Genomic DNA, 24,230 nt, shown 5'->3' with positions numbered 1-24,230 from the left:
TCAAATGAAACAGCATTAGCTACTTATCTATGGCTACATTTCACTACAATATTAGAAATACAAGTGATGAATGTTTGGAGCCTTAAATAGAAAAAACACACGATTTGAAGGAACTTTTGTTTGTGCTCATGCTCACATTCTAACATCTGGATGTATGAAGTGGCTGTAGTGCAGGACTTACTGGTGAATGGCTTGGAGAAACTTGCGCTGGTGTTTCCGCACCTTGGCATGATCGATCTTCTTGACCAACTTGGTGTGTTTATAAATGAGCCATGTTTCCCTGAGTACATTGGCAGCTGTGTTCTTCACCTGTGATTCAAGGTTGAAAAAGACATTTGATGTTGAAACAAACAGAAACTCCAGTGAAACATGAGATTATAGAAACTAAGCAGGACTCCATGTCTATGCTTTCTGCATTGCTTTGTAGGCAACTCAGAAATATTTCAAATACAAAGATTGACTTTAGACATGTTGTGCAGCTCTGAAATGTTCTTGACCTTCTGTGAAACTACTGCGTGAGAACAAAAAAAGCTGCATCACCACAGAGATGGCAGGGAGACGCCAGACGGGCAGAGGGTCCACAAACATGGGCAGACGTGTCATGATGAAGATATCCATCATCCATCCATCCACCATCCATCTTCCATCCATCCATCCATTCATCCATCCATCCGTCCATCAACCATCCATCATCCATCCATCATTTATTCATCATCCATCCATCCATCCATCCATCCATCTATCCATCCATCCATCCATTGACTCTGAAAGTGGTCATCAGCAGACAAACTGTCAGTTAGTTTACCATCAAATACCACTGAACATTGAAAGAGATATATGCTTTACTATTAACTGAGAAGAGGGGACCAGATATGAGTCATAAACAAAGTGTTTATTTGAAAGCGTATATTCAGTTTGGATCTTCACTTCTTGCAATTTTTGCTATTTATGAAAGAAGAAGGCTAGTTACAGTCACAGAAGGAGCAGAATTCATAAATCTCAGATAAGATATATAGACATATTTGTCTGTCTATACAGTAGTAGCGGTTTAAAAGTTCCCATCCAAGCTGAAAGCCAGCCGAATACCAGCCCAGTTCCATTCCAGTTCCAGCCAGCTGCCTTCCAACTTCCAGCCGCCAGAGAGGCCCCCTCCTTCTCCTGGGAGTGTCGATGTTTTAATCAAACTCCACCCATTCCTTGTAATATAGGGTAGACCCAGAAGATGGCGCTTCTCTCACAGACTTCTCATCGCCCGTAGTCTGTCAGATTTTATCTGAATTTACACTGACCGGCAGAGGCGCCACTCAAAGCACCTCTGATGGCCAGTCACAATTCATAAAAATGCATAAAACTTAATACATAATCATCGTTTGACGTGGAATGTGAAATTGTAACATGCTTGTGCGCTGCCAATTGTTTTATTCAGAAATGAATGCTAGTAGGTTAATAAAACCTTTCAAATACTGGATCACAGCCCCTAGCTCTATTCTCAATAGGATGTATTTATCATACTGATTAATCTTTTAATATTAGCATTATTAACATAGACAAATCAGATTTGGATCAAGCAACACAGAATCTGTTTGAGGTAGCTAGGAAGGGTTATTTTATTCTCATATTATTTATTTCACCTCCATAAGAAGACAGGGCGACAGATAAAAGCCCCACGCAGGATCGGAGATAATTTCTTCCACTTCAATGTGTCTAATCGCGGGGGGACATCCAACACTCGCTGTACTGCGACTTCCTGCTCGCCGGGAATCCCGATTACGTCACCCCTCCAGGTGGGCTATTCCCCGACACGCTCTGATTACCATTCCAAAAGGTACTGTATGCAGCCCCCAACTTGAACATGCGCCTTCTTCAACATTCGCACTTGCTCCAGAAAATTACCATCTCTTAGGCTCCTCCACCACCACTTTGACTGTGGATTGATACGTAAATGAGCCGCAATGAGGCAGCTGAACAAGTGACCCAGTTTTGTGATTGTTGCACATTGGGTAAGAGTGGTCAAACGAGTCCAGTTTGTGTTGTCATGCTACCAGAAATTCAGTAGGCTAGTCGGTCCTAATGCAGTGAATTTCCATGTTAATGTTGCCAAATTCAATAGCATAGCAAGAGATGAAAAAAGAAACAACGATATTTCTTCAACATGTTAACCAAAATATTTACCTCTTAAAGCATAAACCAAGTATTTACAACAAGCAGTGTGCTTTTTAACGTTAACGTGTGCCATAGCCTACTGCACCGCTGTTCCTCCTTCCAAGTCTTCTTTTTTATTATATTGTTGTTTTATCATCTGAATATACTACAACAACACAGAGAAAATATATGAAAGTTTATTTTACGCTGGTATTTGCGCAGCAGAGTTTTCTGCCGCCGGATTTGTAGTCCAGGAACGGAGAACACAGCTGCTGCCAGGAAAGGTGGATTACATTTTGTTAAAGCACAGCAATCTCCGAGTAGCCTATTATAAATACCCTCTCAGTGGCAAAATAAAACACACTGGTCTGGTTTAGTCTTCACTCTGAAATGGTTCAGTCAGAGGAATATAAAGCTGTTTTAAAAATGTTGAGCAAGCTTAAAATAAACATTCATAGGCTATCTATGTGTTTTAGATTAACACAATGATAAAACAACAATAGGCTATAATAATGGAAAAGAAGCGGTGCAGCATGGCAATGATGCGTTAATGGCTCGGGTCGCGGGTTAAACATCAGTCTGGTTCGGATTTAAATGGAATAAATACATTGGTGACGAGTCAGGTTCGGGAGTCATTCTAACGGGTTAGAGCAGGTATGCGTAGCAAAACGGAACCGTGCAGGACTCTGCTCTAAGCAGTTCGGACTTGGTTGACCTGGAACCATTTGACAATAAAATCTGGAGCCATCCTGCAACGCGCTCGCTTAGGCGTCCAGTTAAACCGTGTTTATTCAACCAGTCCCTACTTCATTGCATTCATTCTTTCCTCATAGCCTACGTGCATATTTTTTTCAAGATTGTTTATGTCAGTTTTGTTTTGGAAAATGAAAAAGGAGTCTTTGCGCAGAACTTATAACATTATTCTAATCTTGCCACTTGCCTATTTTATTATTGTGTATTTTTGTAATAACATGTAAATTCACTGCATAGGAACCAACTAGTCTACTGAATTTTGTGTGACAACACTAACAGAACTGTTTTGACAATGCAACAATTACAAAACTGCGGCTCATTTACTTATCAATCCATAGTCAAAGTGGTGGTGGAGGAGCCTTGGAGATGGTAATTTTATGGAGCAAGTGCGAATGTTGAGGAATTTAGCCTTTGTTCAAGTTGTGGGCTGCATAACTTGGTATACCTTTCAGAATGATAATAAACAGAACAAGACACACCAAACCAGGAGCTAAGACCACGAAGTTCAGCATCATGCTTATCTATCTTTGGCGTTTTTACACCAACATTTTTATACACTGGATAATGATAATAATTATCGATTAAAGTCACGGATAAAACTGCTGTTGTTAAAACACACCCATCTCTTACAAAATCTAAAATGTAAAACAAAAAAAACAACAAACAAAAAATCTGGATCACTGTAGAAATATCTTTATTCATTGCTGATCATCTGGCCATTGAAGCGTTTTTATTTGGAATTGGGAACAAATATTTTCCACCCTGTTATATTCTGTTCCACTCTGTTATGTTCCATTCCACCCTGTTAGTAAGGTGTTTTTTAATTTTTTTTTTTTTTTTACTAAAAACATTGAGGACTGTGAACCTTGTTGCACCATATTAGGAAGTGAGGAACATTAAATTGATTTTGCTTTTCTGTTCCCAGGTCAAAAGGAATGTAATTATCTCTCATTTGAAATACTTGATTATGCTTTCCTTCTTGCCTTTGTGGAAACAGAAACGTGATAATCTCTCACTTGAAAGCAAGCTGGGCGTACAATAGTGTGATGACGATGAAAACTCACATGACCAATGCTCAATAAAGGGTACATGAAAATGTGAGAAATGGTCAAAAGCACAAATACCGTTTGTGGTGAGTGAAACTATACAGCACAGTCCACAAGGCTCTTTTCAAGCACACTCCTCCCCCCAAGGAGTATGCTTGAACAGCTAACGGCAGGTAATGGCTGTGTTTACAAATGTAAAGGTGCTAATCGTTGGCCATTGAATTGTTAATTTCAAACCGGGCAGCCTTTTGGTTGTACTCTGGGCATGGTAGAGGGGTAAGAAATCTCTGGGTTTTCTAGTGTTAAACACTGGAAGCGTCGCCAGCGGTCTTTTGATGACCGCCAGTCACGCTACCATGCTTATAGTGTATTAAAAACTAAACGGCTGAACCTGGTATTTTAGGACTTTTATTATATAGTTGTTGTCTATAGTTTTACCTGCTTACTTGTTTGGAAAAGTAAACACATCAATATTTACGAGCAGTTTAGCACGTCTAAACTTCCACAGAGCCGCTCAGGGAGACTCTTTCTCAGCCAAACTGTCGTATATCACGGCTATGGAGTTGTAATAAATGGCCGCCCTACTCTGCTTCTGATTGGCTGTAAGATCACAAACCCTGTGTGCTGATAGGCTGCTGGTTCCTGTCATTCCTACCAGCCTTTGCGCATGTGCCTGCTTCAGACAGCGGGCAGGCAGCTGTCCCACCACTGAGACACAGCTGTATGACGTTTTATCACGTTTTATCACTAGATCGCTATGAATAAAATCCAGGGACACTTCATTTCACAGTATAAACCATTTATTTACTTATCTACTTAGGATAATAGCACTTTGAGGCCTAATTCAGAATATAGGTTGGGCTGGGTCCGGACTTTTGTGATCCCTGCTTTACACATTATCAGTATTATGTTATTTTTACCTGCCGATATTACGTTATGATTTTGTCAATATTCAGTTATGCAGCAGCTGTATCAACCCCCACTGTGAATAACTTACGTTGCAGTCAAATGACCGCTGGCAGCGCTCCTCGGGATGTTTAGAAAGCTCGCTGCTAGTGACATTCACCACTTAGCCGACTTGAGGAGGTTGTGCTTTGCCTCATAACACCATTAGCTACACATGTCGGCTTTTTTGATACATTTATTTGACGCCATTTTCAAATCAAATCATTTTTTAAATGTTGGCAAAAATGCAACAAATGAGCGACACAGCTCATTATAAACTGTTTAGAGAGCAGCAAGATCAAATCACTGCTCCTCCCCGTGGACAAAAGAGGGATTGCAGCTGTTTTTTTACTTGGGCTGCTTAGGGGCAGAGCCTCGCTGACGACATCATTGCGGGGGATTACATTACCCCCACAGACCTGTGAAGGATCGGCCAAGGATCAGTCAAGGACCAGTCAAGGACCAGTCAAGGACCAGTCAAGAACCAGTCAAGGACCCATCATGGAAACAGGGGAACTTTTAAACCGCTACTACTGTATGTATATATAGCTTATAGAGATTAACTTATTGCCTTATAAACATTAACTATTAAACTGTTAAAAACATTAACAGATTGTGTGTGTGTGAGAGACTGTCATTATTTAGATAACATCACTTATAGTAAATATTTGCTCATCTTTCTTTCAAAGCAGCAAAATGATCAATGACTGATTGAAACCAGTCCAGTTCCTGACGAGCTCCATCTCCATGGAGACCACGTACAGCAGATTCAGATGTTCCTGCCTGTTGCATTTCTCAGGAATGCCTCAATCCTTTTCAGTGTTGAGAAACAGCTCTCATCTGCAGCTGTTGTCATGGGTGGGGTTATGAGGATGTTCAACAGGCCCACAGTCTCAGATAAGGCGTCCTGGAGGCTGTAGCTGAGAAGAACCTGGTACAGAACAATGGCACTACAAGATCACTGCCTGTAGCAGGGTGGCGCTCATGAGGTGGTCTGTGAAGTAGAAGAGCTGGTGGTCCTGCTGCCAATTGCTGCTGCTGTGGAGATGAGTCCCTAAGGGCAAGCGCACCAACAGAGTTTGTTAGGACATAAACATTTGTGTCTGAAAATTTTCACGTAGAAACCCAAATAGCTTTCCTTCACGCATATCCAGTCACTGACCACTACATCAGGTACAACTCTGCAATCTAATTCAACCCAATACAACAGTTCTGCTATAAATTCTATATTTATAAAGTTTGTACACTTTCAGGGTTTATTCTTTTTGTCAGGTAGAACTTGCTTTATGTTTATTACTGTGGGTGATGATGTACATGATTGCATTGTCCACTACAATAATAAACTTAAGGAGGACAAAATATTTGAACACGGATACATTTATCTCCTAATGCAACCCTATCACCCACTATTTATTTACCATCTTCCTGACAATATCAACATGGAAACACGTTTTTCATAAAATGCAGAAGCAGAATATATGAAACGACTGGTTTATTGGATTGAATTAAGCTGCTCAGGAACAACGCAGTGGCTGGTGACTATATTTACTTATAATGATACTCAGTATAAAGAAGAATTTAAAATGATTCTAGCTTACCTTACTGCCTGCAGATGGCTTTTGTAGCTCTGGAGGACACATTTGATGAAAACTGCATCCATGTCCTTCTGAGCTGCAGGTACAGCATGTCCATGAGGCATTATCTGATGAAACCGCTACAGGAAAAACTGGAAGTCCTCATCCTGCAGCCTCCTCAGGAAACCAGATGCCTCCCTCACTGTGCTGCTGTCACATGGACCCAATGTAATGATGGATTAAAACACTGCATCAGGTCATCTGGGTTCTCGTAGGCGGCGTTCGCGACTCCGCTTCTGAAGTTCTATCTTGTGGGTGACACTCTTGGAAGCCTTCGTGCAACAATCTGGTCAAGTACGCTGATGTGTTTGGGTGAGCGGGTAGAAAACTGGCAATGCCTCCCAGATCAGATTAGAAAACTCTCACTGCTGCATAATCAGGTTCAGCTGGTGTGCATAACAGTGCACATAATGGGCATTTCTGACATTGTGGTATGTTTGTCCAATGAGCTTCTCTGTCACAAGCCGAAAAACATCACTCAGTCCATCCAAAAGAGCGGCGGGTGGGGGGTGGGGGGGGGGGGGGTTGTGTCCCTAATTCTATCGTAACCAATTTAAGGATTTTCTTTTAAAGTTTATCTGTAGATTTGCCATGTTTCCAAACTTCCATTCCAAAGCTTTGCCTTTTGGCTCAGCTCCTTCTTCACCACGACAGACCGATCACTGCAGACGCCGCATCTATCCACCTGTCCATCTCATGCTCCATCCTTCCCTCACTCGTGAACAAGACCCCGAGATACGTGAACTCCTCCACTTGGGGCAGGACCTCATTCCCGACACAGAGAGAGCACCCCACCTTTTCTGGCTGAGGACCATGGTCTCGGATTTGGCTCATCCCAGCCGCTTCACACTCGGCTGCAAATCGCTCCAGCAACACGTGGTGATGTTAACACAAAATGAATCACCATGATCTTTTTTTCATCAGGTTTTAAGTCCTCAAAGTTAATAAAGAGCCAAGTTAAACAGCTGAGAGGAAAATATTGAACCTCATCATTAAGCAATATGACACTTCACTCTTAGACTGCAGGTTTACTGGAGGTTTCTAGAGGTTCTAAAAGTAGAGCAGAACCTTCAGTTTTCAGACCCCTTACTGTGGAACCAGAGGTTTTCCTTCCTGCTCCTGGCTCTGATACATGTTTTCCTTCCTGGTTCCGGCTCTGATGGAGGTTGTCCTTCCTGGTTCTGGTTCTGATGGAGGTTGTCCTTCCTGCTCCTGGCTCTGATAGATGTTTTCCTTCCTGGTCCTGGCTCTGATAGAGGTTTTCCTTCCTGGTTCTGGCTCTGATGGAGGTTGTCCTTCCTGGTTCTGGCTCTGATGGAGGTTTTCCTTCCTGCTCCTGGCTCTGATGGAAGTTTTCCTTCCAGCTTCTGGCTCTGATGGAGGTTGTCCTTCCTGGTTCTGGTTCTGATGGAGCTTTTCCTTCCTGGTACTGGCTCTGATGGAGGTTTTCCTTCCAGCTTCTGGCTCTGATGGAGGTTTTCCTTCCTGGTCCTGGCTCTGATGGAAGTTTTCCTTCCAGCTTCTGGCTCTGATGGAGGTTTTTCTTCCTGGTCCTTGCTTTGATGGAGCTTTTCCTTCCTGGTACTGGCTCTGATGGAGGTTTTCCTTCCTGGTCCTGGCTCTGATGGAGGTTTTCCTTCCTGGTCCTGGCTCTGATGGAAGTTTTCCTTCCAGCTTCTGGCTCTGATGGAGGTTTTTCTTCCTGGTCCTTGCTCTGATGGAGCTTTTCCTTCCTGGTACTGGCTCTGATGGAGGTTTTCCTTCCAGCTTCTGGCTCTGATGGAGGTTTTCCTTCCTGGTCCTGGCTCTGATATAGGTTTTCCTTCCTGGTCCTGGCTCTGATGGAAGTTTTCCTTCCAGCTTCTGGCTCTGATGGAGCTTTTCCTTCCTGGTCCTGGCTCTGATGGAGGTTTTCCTTCCAGCTTCTGGCTCTGATGGAGGCTTTCCTTCCAGCTTCTGGCTCTGATGGAGCTTTTCCTTCCTGGTCCTGGCTCTGATGGAGCTTTTCCTTCCTGGTCCTGGCTCTGATGGAGCTTTTCCTTCCTGGTCCTGGCTCTGATGGAGGCTTTCCTTCCAGCTTCTGGCTCTGATGGAGCTTTTCCTTCCTGGTCCTGGCTCTGATGGAAGTTTTCCTTCCAGCTTCTGGCTCTGATGGAGGCTTTCCTTCCAGCTTCTGGCTCTGATGGAGCTTTTCCTTCCTGGTCCTGGCTCTGATGGAGGTTTTCCTTCCATCTTCTGGCTCTGATGGAGGCTTTCCTTCCAGCTTCTGGCTCTGATGGAGGTTTTCCTTCCTGGTCCTGTCTCTGATGGAAGTTTTCCTTCCTGCTCCTGGCTCTGATGGAGGTTTTCCTTCCTGGTCCTGGCTCTGATGGAGGTTTTCCTTCCTGGTCCTGGCTCTGATGGAGGTTTTCCTTCCTGGTCCTGGCTCTGATGGAGGTTTTCCTTCCTGGTCCTGGCTCTGATGGAAGTTTTCCTTCCTGCTCCTGGCTCTGATGGAGGCTTTCCTTCCAGCTTCTGGCTCTGATGGAGGTTTTCCTTCCTGGTCCTGGCTCTGATGGAGGTTTTCCTTCCAGCTTCTGGCTCTGATGGAGGTTTTCCTTCCTGGTCCTGGCTCTGATGGAAGCTTTCCTTCCAGCTTCTGGCTCTGATGGAGGTTTTCCTTCCTGGTCCTGGCTCTGATGGAAGCTTTCCTTCCAGCTTCTGGCTCTGATGGAGGTTTTCCTTCCTGCTCCTGGCTCTGATGGAAGTTTTCCTTCCAGCTTCTGGCTCTGATGGAGGTTTTCCTTCCTGGTACTGGCTCTGATGGAAGTTTTCCTTCCAGCTTCTGGCTCTGATGGAGGTTTTCCTTCCTGGTCCTGGCTCTGATGGAAGTTTTCCTTCCAGCTTCTGGCTCTGATGGAGGTTTTTCTTCCTGGTCCTTGCTCTGATGGAGCTTTTCCTTCCTGGTCCTGGCTCTGATGGAGGTTTTCCTTTCAGCTTCTGGCTCTGATGGAGGTTTTCCTTCCTGGTCCTGGCTCTGATGGAGGTTTTCCTTCCAGCTTCTGGCTCTGATGGAGGTTTTCATTCCAGCTTCTGGCTCTGATGGAGGTTTTCCTTCCTGGTCCTGGCTCTGATGGAAGCTTTCCTTCCAGCTTCTGGCTCTGATGGAGGTTTTCCTTCCTGGTCCTGGCTCTGATGAAGGTTTTCCTTCCAGCTTCTGGCTCTGATGGAAGCTTTCCTTCCAGCTTCTGGCTCTGATGGAGGTTTTTCTTCCTGGTCCTTGCTCTGATGGAGCTTTTCCTTCCTGGTCCTGGCTCTGATGGAAGTTTTCCTTCCAGCTTCTGGCTCTGATGGAGGTTTTTCTTCCTGGTCCTTGCTCCGATGGAGCTTTTCCTTCCTGGTCCTGGCTCCGGAGCATTTCCTTGGCTAGGCCATTATTATTTTAACTGGTTTATATGAACACGGTTATAACTGAAGCAATGCGGATCATAAACTGGATTTATTTGAATTGGATGGTAATGAATTGGGTTTAATTGGACTGTGTCTGTAAACATGTCTTTGGATGACTTGAATAAATAAATCTGACTGAATGAACCTAATAAAAACCAACATATTGTAAAAGTTTCTGAATGAAAAATGAACTGAGACTCACTCGTTTGCAGAGTTGTGTGTCCATCATGAAGTTGTGGACATGCTTCTCAGCCTTGGTCAGCTCCAGTTTCCTGGCCACCACTGCAACTACAAGCGCAGTGCAACCAGCACCCTGTTGTACAAACACAGCAACATCTGGTCTTGTATCTTCTGAACACTATATTTATCTATAGCTTTGATTACAGACAATGAAATCGTTTAGATGTAAAGTGAAGCTGGATGTGAACCGGAGGGAGTGATGGAAGAACCCACCATGATTCCTGTAAGCAGACATACACCTTTCCCACAGTACGTGTGCGGCACCATGTCTCCGTAGCCAATTGAGAGGAAGGTAATAGAGATGAGCCACATGGCTCCCAGGAAGTTACTGGTCACTTCCTGTTTGTCATGATACCTGGAACAATAAAGATAAGCAGAAATGGGGCCACTCAGAAAAGCTAGACATACTTTCATGACTGAGCATGCTGGGGAATGACATGGTGCTGTGTGAAGCAAACAGGGGAGGTGGGTGGAGGAGGATTGGTGAATAGGAAGAGGTCATGATGCACGGTAAGACACCGGTTTCATACAACAGATGGTACAGTGTCTAAAAAAATGCATCACTCTGTTACAAAATAAAAATATGAAGATTTGTTCTGAATAAAAACCAAAATATTTTCTATTCTTTTCCTTTTACTTAAAGAAAACCTGAACTACACAAATCCCGAATAAAACAAAAACTGTAGATGGTGGATCTTCAAAGTCTGAGGAACATTTTTCTGAAATTGTTCCACAGTTTTAGATCCAGTTTGTCTCAGATTGGTGAAGCTCTGTCCATCTTTCCATCTGAGAGACTCTGCCTCTCTGAAATGCTCCTTTTATACCCAGTCATGTTACTGACCTGTTGCCAGGTAATCTGATTAGTTGTCCAATGCTCCTCCAGGTGTTTCTCCAGCCTTTTGTTGCTCCTGTTCCAACTTTTTCCAGATGTGTTGCTGCATCAGATTCACTATATATATATATATATATATATATATATATATATATATATATATATATATATATATATATATATATAATTTTATTTAACATATTTTTAAATGTAAATTGATTGCTTTTTATCAGTTGTAACTTTGTCTCCTCTTTCTCTTTTCTATTTTCCTTTTTACTTCTGTTCACTATTCTCTTTTTTTCTAAGCCCTCCGGTCAGGTCCAGCAAGATTATATAGATTCCATAATTCAAAATAAATACATAAATGAGTATGGTTTCCAAAACAAACATGTTGGTGATCTGCTACTGAAGATAAAATATGTTGATGGATGAGGTTTAGAAATCACTGAATTCCTTCTTTAATTACATTTTGCACAGAGACCTGATGTTATGAAAATTTTTTTTTTACATATGTATACATACATATCTATGGCTACATACATATACATATATGTATATATATATATATATATATATATATACATATATATATATATATATATATATACTGTATATATATATATATATATATATATATATATATATATATATATATATATATATATATATATAAAGGGAACACTTAAACAACACAGTGTAACTCCAAGTCAGTCACACATGTGTGAAATCAAACTGTCCACTAGAAGCAACACTGACTGACAATCAGTTCCACATGTTGTTGTGTAAATGGAAAAGACTACAGGTGGAAATTATCGGCAATTAGCAAGACACCCCCAATAAAGGAGGTTCTTCAGGTGGTGACCAAAGACCATTTCTCACTTCCTGCTTTCTGGCTGATGTTTTGGTGACTTTTGAATGCTGGTGGTGCTTTCACTCTAGTAGTAGCATGAGACGGAGTCTAAAACCCACACAAGTGGCTCAGGTAGTGCAGCTCATCCGGGATGGCTCATCAATGCGAGCTGTGGCCAGAAGGTTTGCTGTGTCTGTCAGTGTCGTGTCCAGAGCATGGAGACACTGCCAGGAGACAGGCCAGTACATCAGGAGACATGGAGGAGGCCGTAGGAGGCAACAACCCAGCAGCAGGACGCTACCTCCACCTTTGTACAAGGAGGACCAGGAGGAGCAGTGCCAGAGCCCTGCAACATGACCTCCAGCAGGCCACAGATGTGCATGTGTCTGCTCAAACGGTCAGAAACAGACTCCATGAGGGAGGTATGAGGGCTGACGTCCACAGGTGGGGGTTGTGTTTACAGCCCAACACCGTGCAGGACATTTGGCTTTTACCAGAGAAAACACCAAGATTGGTAACTTCACTACTGGCGGCCTGTGTGAGTCTGGAGACGCCGTGGAGAACGTTCTGCTTCCTGCAACGTCCTCCAGCATGACCGGTTTGGCAGTGGGTCAGTAATGGTGGGGGGTGGCATTTCTTTGGGGGGCTGCACAGCCCTCCATGTGCTCACCAGAGGTAGCCTGACTGCCATTAGGTACCGAGATGAGATCCTCTGACCCCTTGTGAGACCATATGCTGGTGTGGTTGGTCCTGGGTTCCTCCTAATGCAAGACAATGCTGGACCTCATGTGGCTGGAGTGTGTCAGCAGTTCCTGCCAGATGAAGCATTGATGCTATGGACTGGCCGCCCATTCCCCAGACCTGAATCCAACTGAGCACATCTGGGACATCATGTCTCCATCCACCAACGCCACGTTGACCACAGACTGTCCAGGAGTTGGTGGATGCTTTAGTCCAGGTCTGGGAGGAGACCCCTCAGGAGACCATCCACCACCTCATCAGGAGCATGGCCAGGCGTTGTAGGGAGGTCATACAGGCACGTGGAGCCTCATTTTGACTTGTTTTAAGGACATTACATCAAAGTTGGATCAGCCTGTAGTTCTTTTTCCACTTTAGTTTTGAGTGACTCCAAATCCAGACCTCCATAGGTTAATAAATGTGATTTCCATTGATAATTTTTAGGTGATTTTGTCAGCATTTTCGCTCCAGTGTGGGGACCACACAATTGTTTTTTGTGTTGTGTTTTTGCATTGTTTAGCTTTTATTGTTTCTTTTACTATTTTTTAGCTTCTTAGCTGTTTTCTGTACTTTGTTTAGGCTGCTTTATAAACAAAGTTGGCTTGGCAAACTCTTCAACTGACTTGAATTAAATAAGTCTTAATTGTGTTAATAAACTTAAATAACTAAATCAGCATACGGTTTTTTATTATGTACATATTCATTATAATCCTTTTCCAAACTACTAAAGGAAATCAACAGTCATTTAACAAAACACAGACCAGAGGTTCTTTTCTCTAAAGAAAAGCACAGGAAACTTAGCAAGAACAGAATGTAATCAAATGTAGTTTAAGACACTTTCACTTTCCAATTTTTTGCCTCGTCTTTCTTCATGAACATGTCTATGTATATAATCCGGTTTCAGCTCCTGTCTGTCCAATTTAGATGATTTTTGATGATTTTCTACTCTATCGGTGCTGCTCAGTGAATCCAGGGAGGCAGCCATCTTTCTTTTCTGTTTACCAGAAGCTGGCCTCTGATTGGGTACCACCACTTTCAAAGTAAAATGTTGTTACGCTGAACAGTAGCTAGTGCCGATTTATAGCGGAGATCATGGGACTTGTCCAGGATAATCAGCTCCGAACTTTCAGAGTTAAGCTAAAGGTGAACTGGTCTTTTTTTTTGAGGAAGAATTGTGTGGTCCTCAGGCGGTGGAGCGAGATGAAACGATAACAGGGTTGACCTTATGGCCTATAACAAGATTTCATTCATTCAGATCTAGAATGTGTTATTTTAGTGTTCCCTTTAGGTTTTGAGCAGTATATATATATATATATATATATATATATATATATATATATATATATATATATATATATTCTATTTTAAAACAGTTTTAAAAAAGGAAGAAAAATAGGTGGTAGGTGGAGGATGATATAGCCATATGTTTGCAGCAAGACCAAGTCCAAGAATAAAGAGACAAATCTGCCCTAATTTATCCATCCAGTCAATTTGCCTGATTATTATCAATGTGCTGTTTAGGAGGACGTCCGAGAAGAAAAACTTCCTGATGGAAAGAAAAACTCTTGAGATTTTTCCTCACAGTCCAACACTGAACCAGCATGTGGACTGCACACATCTGATTAAAATAATAATAATAATCACGTCTTTTTAGTGCAGAAGAAGGGGGTGGAGAGCTCGGGGCCACATTTTCTTTCCACCTGAAAAACCAAAAACCAAAATGGATCTGGTTTAATAGAAGCTCCACTTTCTCCTCCAAGACAGCTCATTGCCATCAGAGACTAGAAAGGATCTAATCATGCCTTCTGCCGATCTTAAAACTCCCACTCCTTGTGTTCACACTCATGCTCAAAGTCAGGGGAAAATCTTCTGCTTGCATATTTTCTTTAATTTGTCCCACAGAATATCAGAAGTGTGTGGTCTGTGGGACCCAAGCTTTATAAATGCCATGCAGCGTCTGTACGGTACCATGCAGGAATAAAAAGATGTCTGCATCCTGCATGCTTCAAAGCCAGTATATTGAGAGCAGGGGTGTGATGGGGAAACCGAGGGTCCATTTAGAGATAAAAAGTGCTTCTGACAAAGACTGCGCTGAAGATCCAGTGCAAGGGGGCTGAACCGTCCTCTAGCAGGCTATCAGAGGCACCCCTGTCTCTTTCTTCCCTGCATCCCACCACTTCACCAGCTGCCCTTAGATGTGACTAATATGTTAACATTATTAATCTGGTCATGAAGGCAAGTCCTGGCTTCAAGCCAGGCAGAAATTGCAGCTCATGATGTAAAACAGTGGTCTTGATTTGGTTATAAATGCATCCCATGAAGTTACCCCAGCTTCCTGAATGTCACTGCTTTCATTGCCCATATTTCACGTGTTGCAGGAGACAGCCATTCGGGATGGTAATCAATGAAGTTTTAAAGCTCTCAATATACTGTGTCAAGTTTAGGAATAGCATGGAGAAGAGCTGGCACCACTTTCAACCTATTCCAGGACAACAAGAGCAGATAGTTTCACCCCCCGAAGTGAAAGCCTCCCTGACACTCAGAGGGTCTAATAATAACAGAGAAAATAGGCTGTGAATCTGTGGTGGGCTGGAGGCGGATGCATGAACAGATCTACCTGCTCCTGCCTAACTCAACGTTAAAAAACAATAAGGTCATGTCCAGCCTTTCCACTCAGCCCTGCCTCCTCCCCCAACCGGCAGCTTTCCTGCTCACATGCGCTAACGAACTGTAGTTGTTTCAACTGATGCTGCGTGTAGATCATGATACATGAACCTGGACCCGAGAGACCAAACCTGGCAACAAGTCTCTATAATGGATCAGACGTGTATGAGACACACACCTCCCTTTGCCAACATGCACACACTCTCACACACCAACAGTGTTTCTAAGACCAAACTATTCAAGAATTAACAGGAAAGCCTTTTACATGCAACGACTAACAACACTGCAAGCTGCAGCCTGGATGCTTTGCAGTCAAAGCGACTTTTAGAAATCAACACCTCTTTAACCACATGCATGATTCAGATAACCGAAGCATCACACATGCCTCTATATGTTACTGCTACGTTTTCTACCCGCAGCAGTGTTTCCTCAGAACTGCAGTCTCTTTCCTCCACTGGTCAGCAGACCACAGACAGGGAGCAGATTTAACTCAAACTACTGATGACAGAATAATAAACTGCAAAGCTGATAGTGGTTTTACAGCATATGCAAAGAAGGCAGAGCAGCCAGCAGAAAAGGAGGAAACATGTTCAGCAAATAAAACGCTGATTCCAAAAAAATTGGGACACTGTGTAAAATGTGAATGAAATGATTTTCCGATCTCATCAAGCCAGGAAAACACTGTGTAGACAGTGTAGCATCCAGCCTTGTCCCAGCACACAGAGATTCCTCCTGAATCTCTGAATCTTCTGATGATATTCTACACTGTAGATGGTGGATCTTCAAAGTCTGAGGAACATTTTACTAAAATTGTTCCACAGTTTTAGATCCAATTTGTCTCATTTTGGTGAAGCTCTGTCCATCTTCTGGACATTCTGCAGGGCATTCACCTGCAAATACTCCAGTAAATATACCAGCTGACTAGTCTTTAAAAGGTTCTGTGCTGGTCTAACTTTGCATGCTTTCGTGTTCAGCCCGAGAACTTCATTAAACCTCCTTTTCTTCTTATATTTTAACAAAGTAGGCCTCTTTGTGACTGCCCTTCTAATCACGGAAGGGCAGCAGACAGGAGGCGGCGTACCTGAGGGCCTAATTGAAGAGTTTCAGTGCATGCATGTCTGTGGCGTTATCAGATGGAGAGTAATCTGTTACAGTTCTGTCACTGCATTAACACCCAGCATCACACTGCACCTATTCCCAACTGCAACTGCAGCTTTCCTCTTAAATAATATTCTCATGAACCACAAACACTGAAACAGCAGCTCTCCGCCTCCACTGCCTACTCACTGCACCTGGCCATTTTCTTCCCTCTGCATTGTCTTTCCCCCACAACACCAACCATGCTTTTAAGCTAGCACTTAGCTCAGTCTTGTTGCTGTTTTATATTTCTTTTAATACACGAATGCATTCCATTTTTAACATTTTATATTATGCACAGAAGCTTATTTCCTACTGGGATGGTATTTAATCCCGAACCGTGTGATTTTGCCTAAACCTAACCTTTTTTTTATTTAAATATATAAATATATCCTAACGTTAACCAGGTATCTCTGAACCTTACCAGATATTGTATTGCCCAAACTTAACTGAGTGACTCTAGTTCATAAATGAAATCAAGGAAAATAAAGAAAGAAAATAAAATAAAAATGAGCAGAGTTAAGACTGGCCGTGCTAACAGCACATGCTTGCTGCACGCACATTTATGCTCAACATTAACCCCATGCTGTCCATTCTCTGTGCTTATGTTCGTATTTTAGTACGCTGCAGAGAGCATGTGCAGGCATACCACAGAGCAGCAAATAGAGCAGGCCCACAGTAGCCTGCAAGAGTATATAGTGTAAGAGAGTGTATATGACTACAAACATCACTTTACGTTGTTTTTTTTTTTTTAACAGCGCTGTAGGAGACGGCTGCCTTACCAGTGTCTCTTATGCACCCGAGTGTTTCTTTCTTTCTTTCTTATTGTTTTATTCCTTATTATATATAAATATATATCCTATTGAATATTTTTTAACTCTAGTATGGCACTTGCACATTGTCTTGTTTATTCAAGAGAGGAACTTTTTGCATGGAAGACTAATGTCGGAATGCAGCACAACGTACCGACAGAGCTGAGGAGGAAGTACAGAGGCTGCAAGTCAGGATCTAAGCTAAAGGCTGCTCAACGACGTTTTAAGCCAGTGATCCCCTCTGTACTAATGGGGAACGTCAACTCACTACCTAACAAGATGGACGAGCTGTTGGCACTGAACAATCAACGGAGTTATCGCTCATGCAGCTTATACATCTTCACAGAGACATGGCTCACTGATGCGATACCGGATAGTAACGTGGATCTACCGGGTTTCACTGCTGTGAGAGCTGACAGAGACATGAACGCCTGCGGTAAGAGCAGAGGTGGGGGGCTCATCATATGTGTGAACAAACGTTGGTGTTGCCCAGGACATGTCTCAGTGAAAAAGGAACTGTGTTGCCAGAACTTGGAACTGTTAGCTGTTAGTCTGCGGCCATATTACTTGCCGAGGTAGCTTAGTCACGTGATCGTGCTCTGTGTTTACATCCCGCCCAGCGCGGAAGCATCAGCTGCCTGTGAGAAGACACACACAGTAACAGCAAGGTTGCAGACTAAGCACCCCGAGGCGTTTATGGTCATATCTGGGGTTTTTAATCATGCTTCCCTGGACTCTACCTTGGCCTCCTTCTACCAGGCTGTAGACTGTCCCACAAGGAACAACAGAACAATAGACCTGCTGTACTCCAATGTGAAGGATGCCTACAGAGCCACCCCCCTCCCCCCACTTGGAAAGTCTGACCACAACCTGGTATACCTACAGCCACAGTACACCCCCCTGGTCAAAAGGATGTCTAAAACCACACGCTCGGTCAGGAAGTGGTCACCTGAGGCAGAGGAGGCTCTGAGACAACATGGTGAGGACATAGAGGAGCAGACTGTCTGACAGACTACATCAACTTCTCGCTGGACGTAGTCTCCCCCAATAAGACTGTCCGTTGTTATCCAAATAACAAACCTTGGATAACATAAGATGTCAGAGCTGCCCTCAACAGGAAGAAGGTGGCTTTCATGAACCATGACAGGGAGGCAATGCAATTAGCACAGTGGGAGGTGAAACAATGCCTGAAGGTGGCGAGGGGCACCTACAGAAGGAAGGTGGAGGATAAACTGAGTGACAGCTGTATGAAGGAGGGCTGGGATGGTGTCAACACCATCACAGGCTTCAGATAAAAGGCCATAACAGCGGGGGGGACAGTGGAAGAAGCAAACAGGCTGAACATCTTCTTTAACCGCTTTGACCAGCCCACGGTCCCCCCTCCCCCACCGCAGTACACATCCTCCCTGACTTCATCCCCTGTGCAGCCCCCCTACCAACCTTTACCCCTCCCCCCATCTCAACACCCTCCACACATAACAGCAGAACAGGTGAGGGGAGAACTGAGGAAGCTCCACCCATGGAAAGCAGCAGGCCCTGACAGAGTGCCTCCTCGTCTGCTTAGGACCTGTGCTGATGAACTGGGGGAATCACTCCAGCATGTCTTCAACCACAGTCTACAGCTGGGGAAAGTGCCTACCCTGTGGAAAACATCCTGTATTGTTCCAGTTCCAAAGAAAAAACGTCCTGGTGAGCTGAACGATTACAGACCGGTGGCACTTACATCCCAGCTGATGAAGATGATGGAGCGGCTCATCCTCAATCTCCTCAAGCCCCAAGTGCAACAGGCCCAGGACCCCTTACAGTTTGCCTATCGCGCAGGTGTGGGTGTGGAGGATGCTATTCTCTACCTCCTACACCGTGTCCAAGTACATCTGGATAAGGGGAGGGGCACAGTGATGATCCTCTTCTTGGATTTTTCAAGTGCCTCCAACACAATCCAGCCCCTGATGCTTCTGGACAAACTGAGGGAGATGCAGGTGGACCCCTGCTTGGTGTCCTGGATTGGTAACTACCTCACAGAGAGACCGCAGTACGTCTAAAGGACATCACATCTGACACTGTTATTAGCAGCACAGGAGCACCCCAGGGGACGGTGCTGGCCTCTCCACACTCTACACCTCAGACTTCTGTTACAACTCAGAGCTGTGTCACATCCAGAAGTCTGCAGATGACACAGCCATCGTGGGGTGTATCAAGAATGATGGAGAGGACGAGTACAGGAATCTGGTCAGTGACTTTGTCACCTGGAGTCAGGTGAACCATCTCCAGCTTAACACCTCAAAGACTAAGGAGCTGGTTATTGACTTCAGGAAGTCCAGCCCACAACCACGTCCAGTGACCATCAGGGACGATAAGGTGGAGATTGTAGACAACTACAGGTACCTCGGGTTGTGGCTGGATAACAAGCTGGACTGGACATGCTGTACAGATCACCTGTACAAGAAGGGCCAAAGCCGTCTGTACTTCCTGCTAAGACTGAGATCTTTTAACATCTGCAGGAAACTCCTGTGGATGTTCTATCAGTCTGTGGTGGCTAGTACGCTTTTTTATGCTGTTGTCTGCTGGGGGGGTAACATGACAAAAAGGTGTGCTAACAGGCTGGAAAAACTCATCAGGCGGGCGGGCTCTGTGGTTGGCATGAAGCTGGACTCCCTGGTGACAGTGGCAGAGAGGAGAACACTAAAAAAACTACTGGCTATTGTGAATGATGCCAGTCACCCTCTGCACACTGTCATCAGTGCACAGAGAAGCCTGACCAGTAACAGGCTGCTCCTCCCCAAGAGTAGAACCAACCGGCTCAGAGACTCCTTTGTCCCCCGAGCCATCAAACTGTACAACTCTGCATTAGGCAGGAGGGGGAGGAGGAGGGGGGAGAGGGAGGTGTGCAGTCCGCCTGATACAACACATGCACAATAACCCATACAAACAGTTGCAATAACTTATACGTGCAATAGTGAACTGGGAATCTGTACCACCTCTACTGTGTGCAGTGCTTGTTTATATTGTTTATTTAACTTATCTTATTATTATTTATTGCATTCTATTTGTGCTTTTCTTACACCTTGTTGCCTCTATTCTGCTTTGGACCTGTACATATTGTGTCTTGAGCTTGTCCTGCTTTACTGTTGGTGTTGTATTGCTGCTGGTACCCAAATTTCCCTGAGGACTCTCCAAAGGGATTAATAAAGTATTTCTATTCTATTCTATTCTATCATGATCTCCTCCAGTGTCACACTTGTTATAGAGAACGTACATCGACGTCATCCGTGGGATTGGTCCTCCATGTTGGGCAACCAGCGTTCTGCTTGCAGCAGACGTCTTCTTTTTCATTATTTCGGACCAGTTTTCCATCTTTTCACGTCCTCGGCTGCAGCAGCAGCTCTGAACAGGAAATCAAGCAGCAGGTTTTCATCCTCTGTCTCTGTCCTGGAGGCAGGGCAGTGGACACATCCCAGAGACCATTGGACACGTCCCAGCGGCCAGTGGACATGTCCCCAACACCAGTGGACACGTCCCAGAGGCCAGTGGACACATTCCAGACACCAGTGGACATGTCCCAGAGACCGTTGGACATGTCCCAGAGACTGTTGGACATGTCCCAGAGACCAGTGGACATGTCCCAGAGACCGTTGGACACGTCCCAGAGGCCAATGGACACGTCCTCAAGACCAGTGGATACATCCCAGAGACCAGTGGACATGTCCCAGAGACCGGGGACACATCCCAGAGACCAGTGGACATGTCCCAGAGACCGGGGACACGTCCCAGAGACCAGTGGACATGTCCCAGATGTCCCAGTTGGACGTGTGCAGGAACGTCTCCAGCTGATGAGCTTCTGGCTGAGTGTGAGTCAGATATAAAAGACAGTTTATGTGTGCAGAAGTAAAGATGGCTGCATTTCCAAGGTGCCAACTGGAGTGTCAGGGAGTTTCCACACCTGACTCAAATCAGTTTGGGTAATTAGCAGACTTGCACAAGTCTGAGTCAATTTGAGGATCCCTGACCAAAAACCTGCAGGAGAATGAGGTTTGAAGATTCCTGATCTAAGTTAATAATTAGTGTTTTTGCATCATAACGATGGTCTGCAATAAGGACTTTTCTCTCTAGCTTGTTTTAGACATGTTTTTAATTATGTTTACTGTGCAGAGAGCTGAGATGTAAAGGGTAACAATACTCCCCAACATGGCTTACAAAGAGTCATACACATTCTGTGTCTGAAGCGCTGAACTCTGCTCTTTCCTCTAGTGGATGCATTGTCTAACAAGCATGCCAACAAACGAACCTTTTTACATATGTAAAGTGAGCATAAATGGACCCTTAGACCTGTTCACCACCCCAACCGGCTTTCTAACCCTTGACCCCAATAATTACTTGATAATGTGGACATTCACATACACACCAAAGAACTTAGAACAAGTGTACCAAAGGCAGTTAAAGAATCACCAGAAGCTTAAGATACTTTCACGCTGAAAGTGGACACATGGTTTCTAGAAATATAAGAGATCATTTTTTTGGCCACTGGCTTAAATCAACAGGTTCTTTAAACTTTACCTCAAAGTTTCTACACAAATAAGTGTTTTTATTTTTTCCTTACCAATAAAGAGGATATCTAATTAGGATATGTTAATTCTACGTTGGTAGTGGCTGTACATTTTTTTGGCCTGTGTATGATGTCTAGTCGGTACTATGGGTTGTTGTCACCCACTCATCTCAACAACTGTAATTTTAACTGAAGGGTTGGGACCGCTGTGGCAGGAAGACATACTATTAGTTTTGGTTTAATGAATCATTTAGTCCTCCTGACGTGGCAGTTTCAAGCCGATGAATTCAGATCCTCTCGGCCCTCTTCCTCTGCCCACAGGTCCAGCGGTCGTTGTTTTCCAGACCGGAAATTATGAGTTAACTGAAAGTGTTTGACCAAGTGGGTGGTAAGTCAACCTTCCCTAATGTTGTAAAGATGCTGTGATAAATAGGGGTGGATGGTTTGGTTCCTCTTATGTAATGTTCTGACGAAGAGTGCAAGTGATGATGTAGACAACTTTGGTTGTGGACAAGAAGCCTATAAAAGGGAATGTGGTATTGTTGTGAAGGTTATGGATAAACTTTCTATGTCTGTAGTGATGATTGTAAGGAAGTTGTTGGGCAGGTCTATTGTCTTTAAACTGTGAATTGACGAGAATGGATTGAAGGCCCTTGTGTTTCCTGTATGCTGATATGATTTTGTGGTTCTGAAAGGCTGAGTGGTGAGTTTGGAAACCTGTAAAGTTATTCTCAATAATGCGATGAAATCTTGTAACTTTATTTGAAAAAGTGGAGACAAAAGGAATGAGTTGCAGTGATGTAAAAGGAGCATGTGACATTGGGGTTTTAGTTATAGGGTCTGGGCCGTCTAGGTTCAGAGTTTGGGGTTGTGTAATCTGTTTAGGGTAGGGGGAAAGGTTAGGAAAGAAGATGGGTAAGGGATTAGGAGGTGGTGGAAGGTTAGGGTTAGGAAGGGGGATGGGTAGGGGATCAGAGGGGGGAGGTGGGGGTTTGGGGTTAAGTAGCAGGGAGGGTGAAAGGTTAGGGTTAGGGACTGGGATACAGACCCTGGTTAGGGTAGGGGGATACAGGGAATGGCGGCTCAAACCATGGGAACTGAGCTGGGAGAGAGGAGGGAGAAGAGTGCAGGAAAGGGTGGAAGCGAGATGGAGCAAGGGAAGCCAAAGTAGAATTTTTAACATACCGTAAGAAACGTTGGGAGTAGCCTCTGCCTCGGAGGCTTTTAAACAGTGTACTGGGGGTTGAGCGGAAGTCTGAAAGTTGTGAACAAATGCGGTGAAACCAGAAGAGTTGTGATTTGATAATGCCCTTGAATGCATGTTTTCGATGGTAACTGTTTTTATTAAGTAAAGCATGTGTGACCGTGAGTTTGAAATATACTTTTGTCTGTAGTGGGTTTCGTGTTCATGGCCTTAAAGAAAATTATAGTATTGAGGAAGTGGGTTCGAGTAGGATTAATGGTGATGGTGATGGTTTTTAGGAATGTTGATAAAATCTGAGAACTGAGAGAGGGAATGAGTCCTATTTCCAAAAATGTCATCTAAGTACCTGAGGTAGAGGGTGGGTTGGAGTGGACATTTGGCAAAGGCTTTCCACTCCCACTTGCTCATGTAAAGGTTGGCGTAGGAGGGGGCAAACCTCTGGCCCATGGCTGTCCCGTTAACCTGAAGAAGGTGTTGATTGTTGAAAAGGAGGTCATTATTGTTAGGGCAAAGTTCGATGAGTTGAAGGAGTCCTGTGTCAGGTCTTTTGGGATTTGGGTTATTGTGAAGAATGGGATGATGGTGGCCATCAGTGGCCAAACTTCTTTCAGACATAACGGCATTTTCTTGTGTGAGTGGAGGGTTATGGTTTAGGGTTAAGGTTGCTGCACCAAGAGCCTCAGGTTCAGCAATGACGGCACTGTAAGTATCTACATGTGTACTGTCTTCTTCTACGGTTTTTTTAAGGTGTTACTTCTCCCAAATGGTGCTCTAGCTCCTATCAATTGATTTAGTCAAACACTGCACCTTTAATTATTTGGAATCAATTTCAGGTGCTACACTAAACAATAAAATCCACTTTTGTCAACCCTGTTCACAAAACTTGACACAAAATCAGGAAGTTTAGGCGGCAGCAATCACAAAAAAATCTTTGAGTGAGGGATTCTTTTGCTGCACCATTGTTGGCTTCTACCAACTACCTGGTTACAGTTACACAAAACTGTTTCCTGGTTAAATTTAGGCATTAAAACTATTTGGATTGGTTTAGGAATGTAAACTGCCAGCTTAAGGTTTGGAAAAGAACATGATTTGAGCTAAAATTAATCTTTTCAGGAACTTGACTTTTTTATTAATGCTAATTAATTTTGGATTTTATTGTAAAATGATGCAGTCACAAAAGTATTCACAATATGAACCACTTTGCACAGCAGGTACCTACTGGCCTCTACTAACGACAAGAGTATACAAAAGTCCTGGTAGC

At 43.8% G+C, this 24,230-nt stretch overlaps 1 protein-coding gene across 3 annotated transcripts in view; it reads right to left on the bottom strand.

Moving 5' to 3' along the window:
* The window catches only part of kcnn1a (potassium intermediate/small conductance calcium-activated channel, subfamily N, member 1a), a 147,910-nt gene that overhangs the window by 19,259 nt on the left and 104,421 nt on the right, over window positions 1-24,230 (bottom strand). For 2 of the 3 annotated variants that reach the window (XM_041991453.1, XM_041991452.1), the window contains exons 5-7: window positions 10,403-10,544; window positions 10,152-10,262; window positions 182-309 (exon numbers count right to left, since the gene is read on the bottom strand). In XM_041991453.1, coding sequence (XP_041847387.1) covers window positions 182-309; window positions 10,152-10,262; window positions 10,403-10,544 — 381 coding nt within the window. Of the gene's footprint in view, window positions 1-181; window positions 310-5,428; window positions 5,941-10,151; window positions 10,263-10,402; window positions 10,545-24,230 lie in introns of those variants that run through there. The other variant, XM_041991454.1, reaches the window with a different exon arrangement.

Source organism: Melanotaenia boesemani, chromosome 8 (genome assembly GCF_017639745.1).
Source record: "Melanotaenia boesemani isolate fMelBoe1 chromosome 8, fMelBoe1.pri, whole genome shotgun sequence".
Lineage (NCBI taxonomy): Eukaryota > Metazoa > Chordata > Actinopteri > Atheriniformes > Melanotaeniidae > Melanotaenia > Melanotaenia boesemani.
Note: the sequence above shows the minus strand (reverse complement) of the source record. Positions and strands in the feature narration are given on the sequence as shown.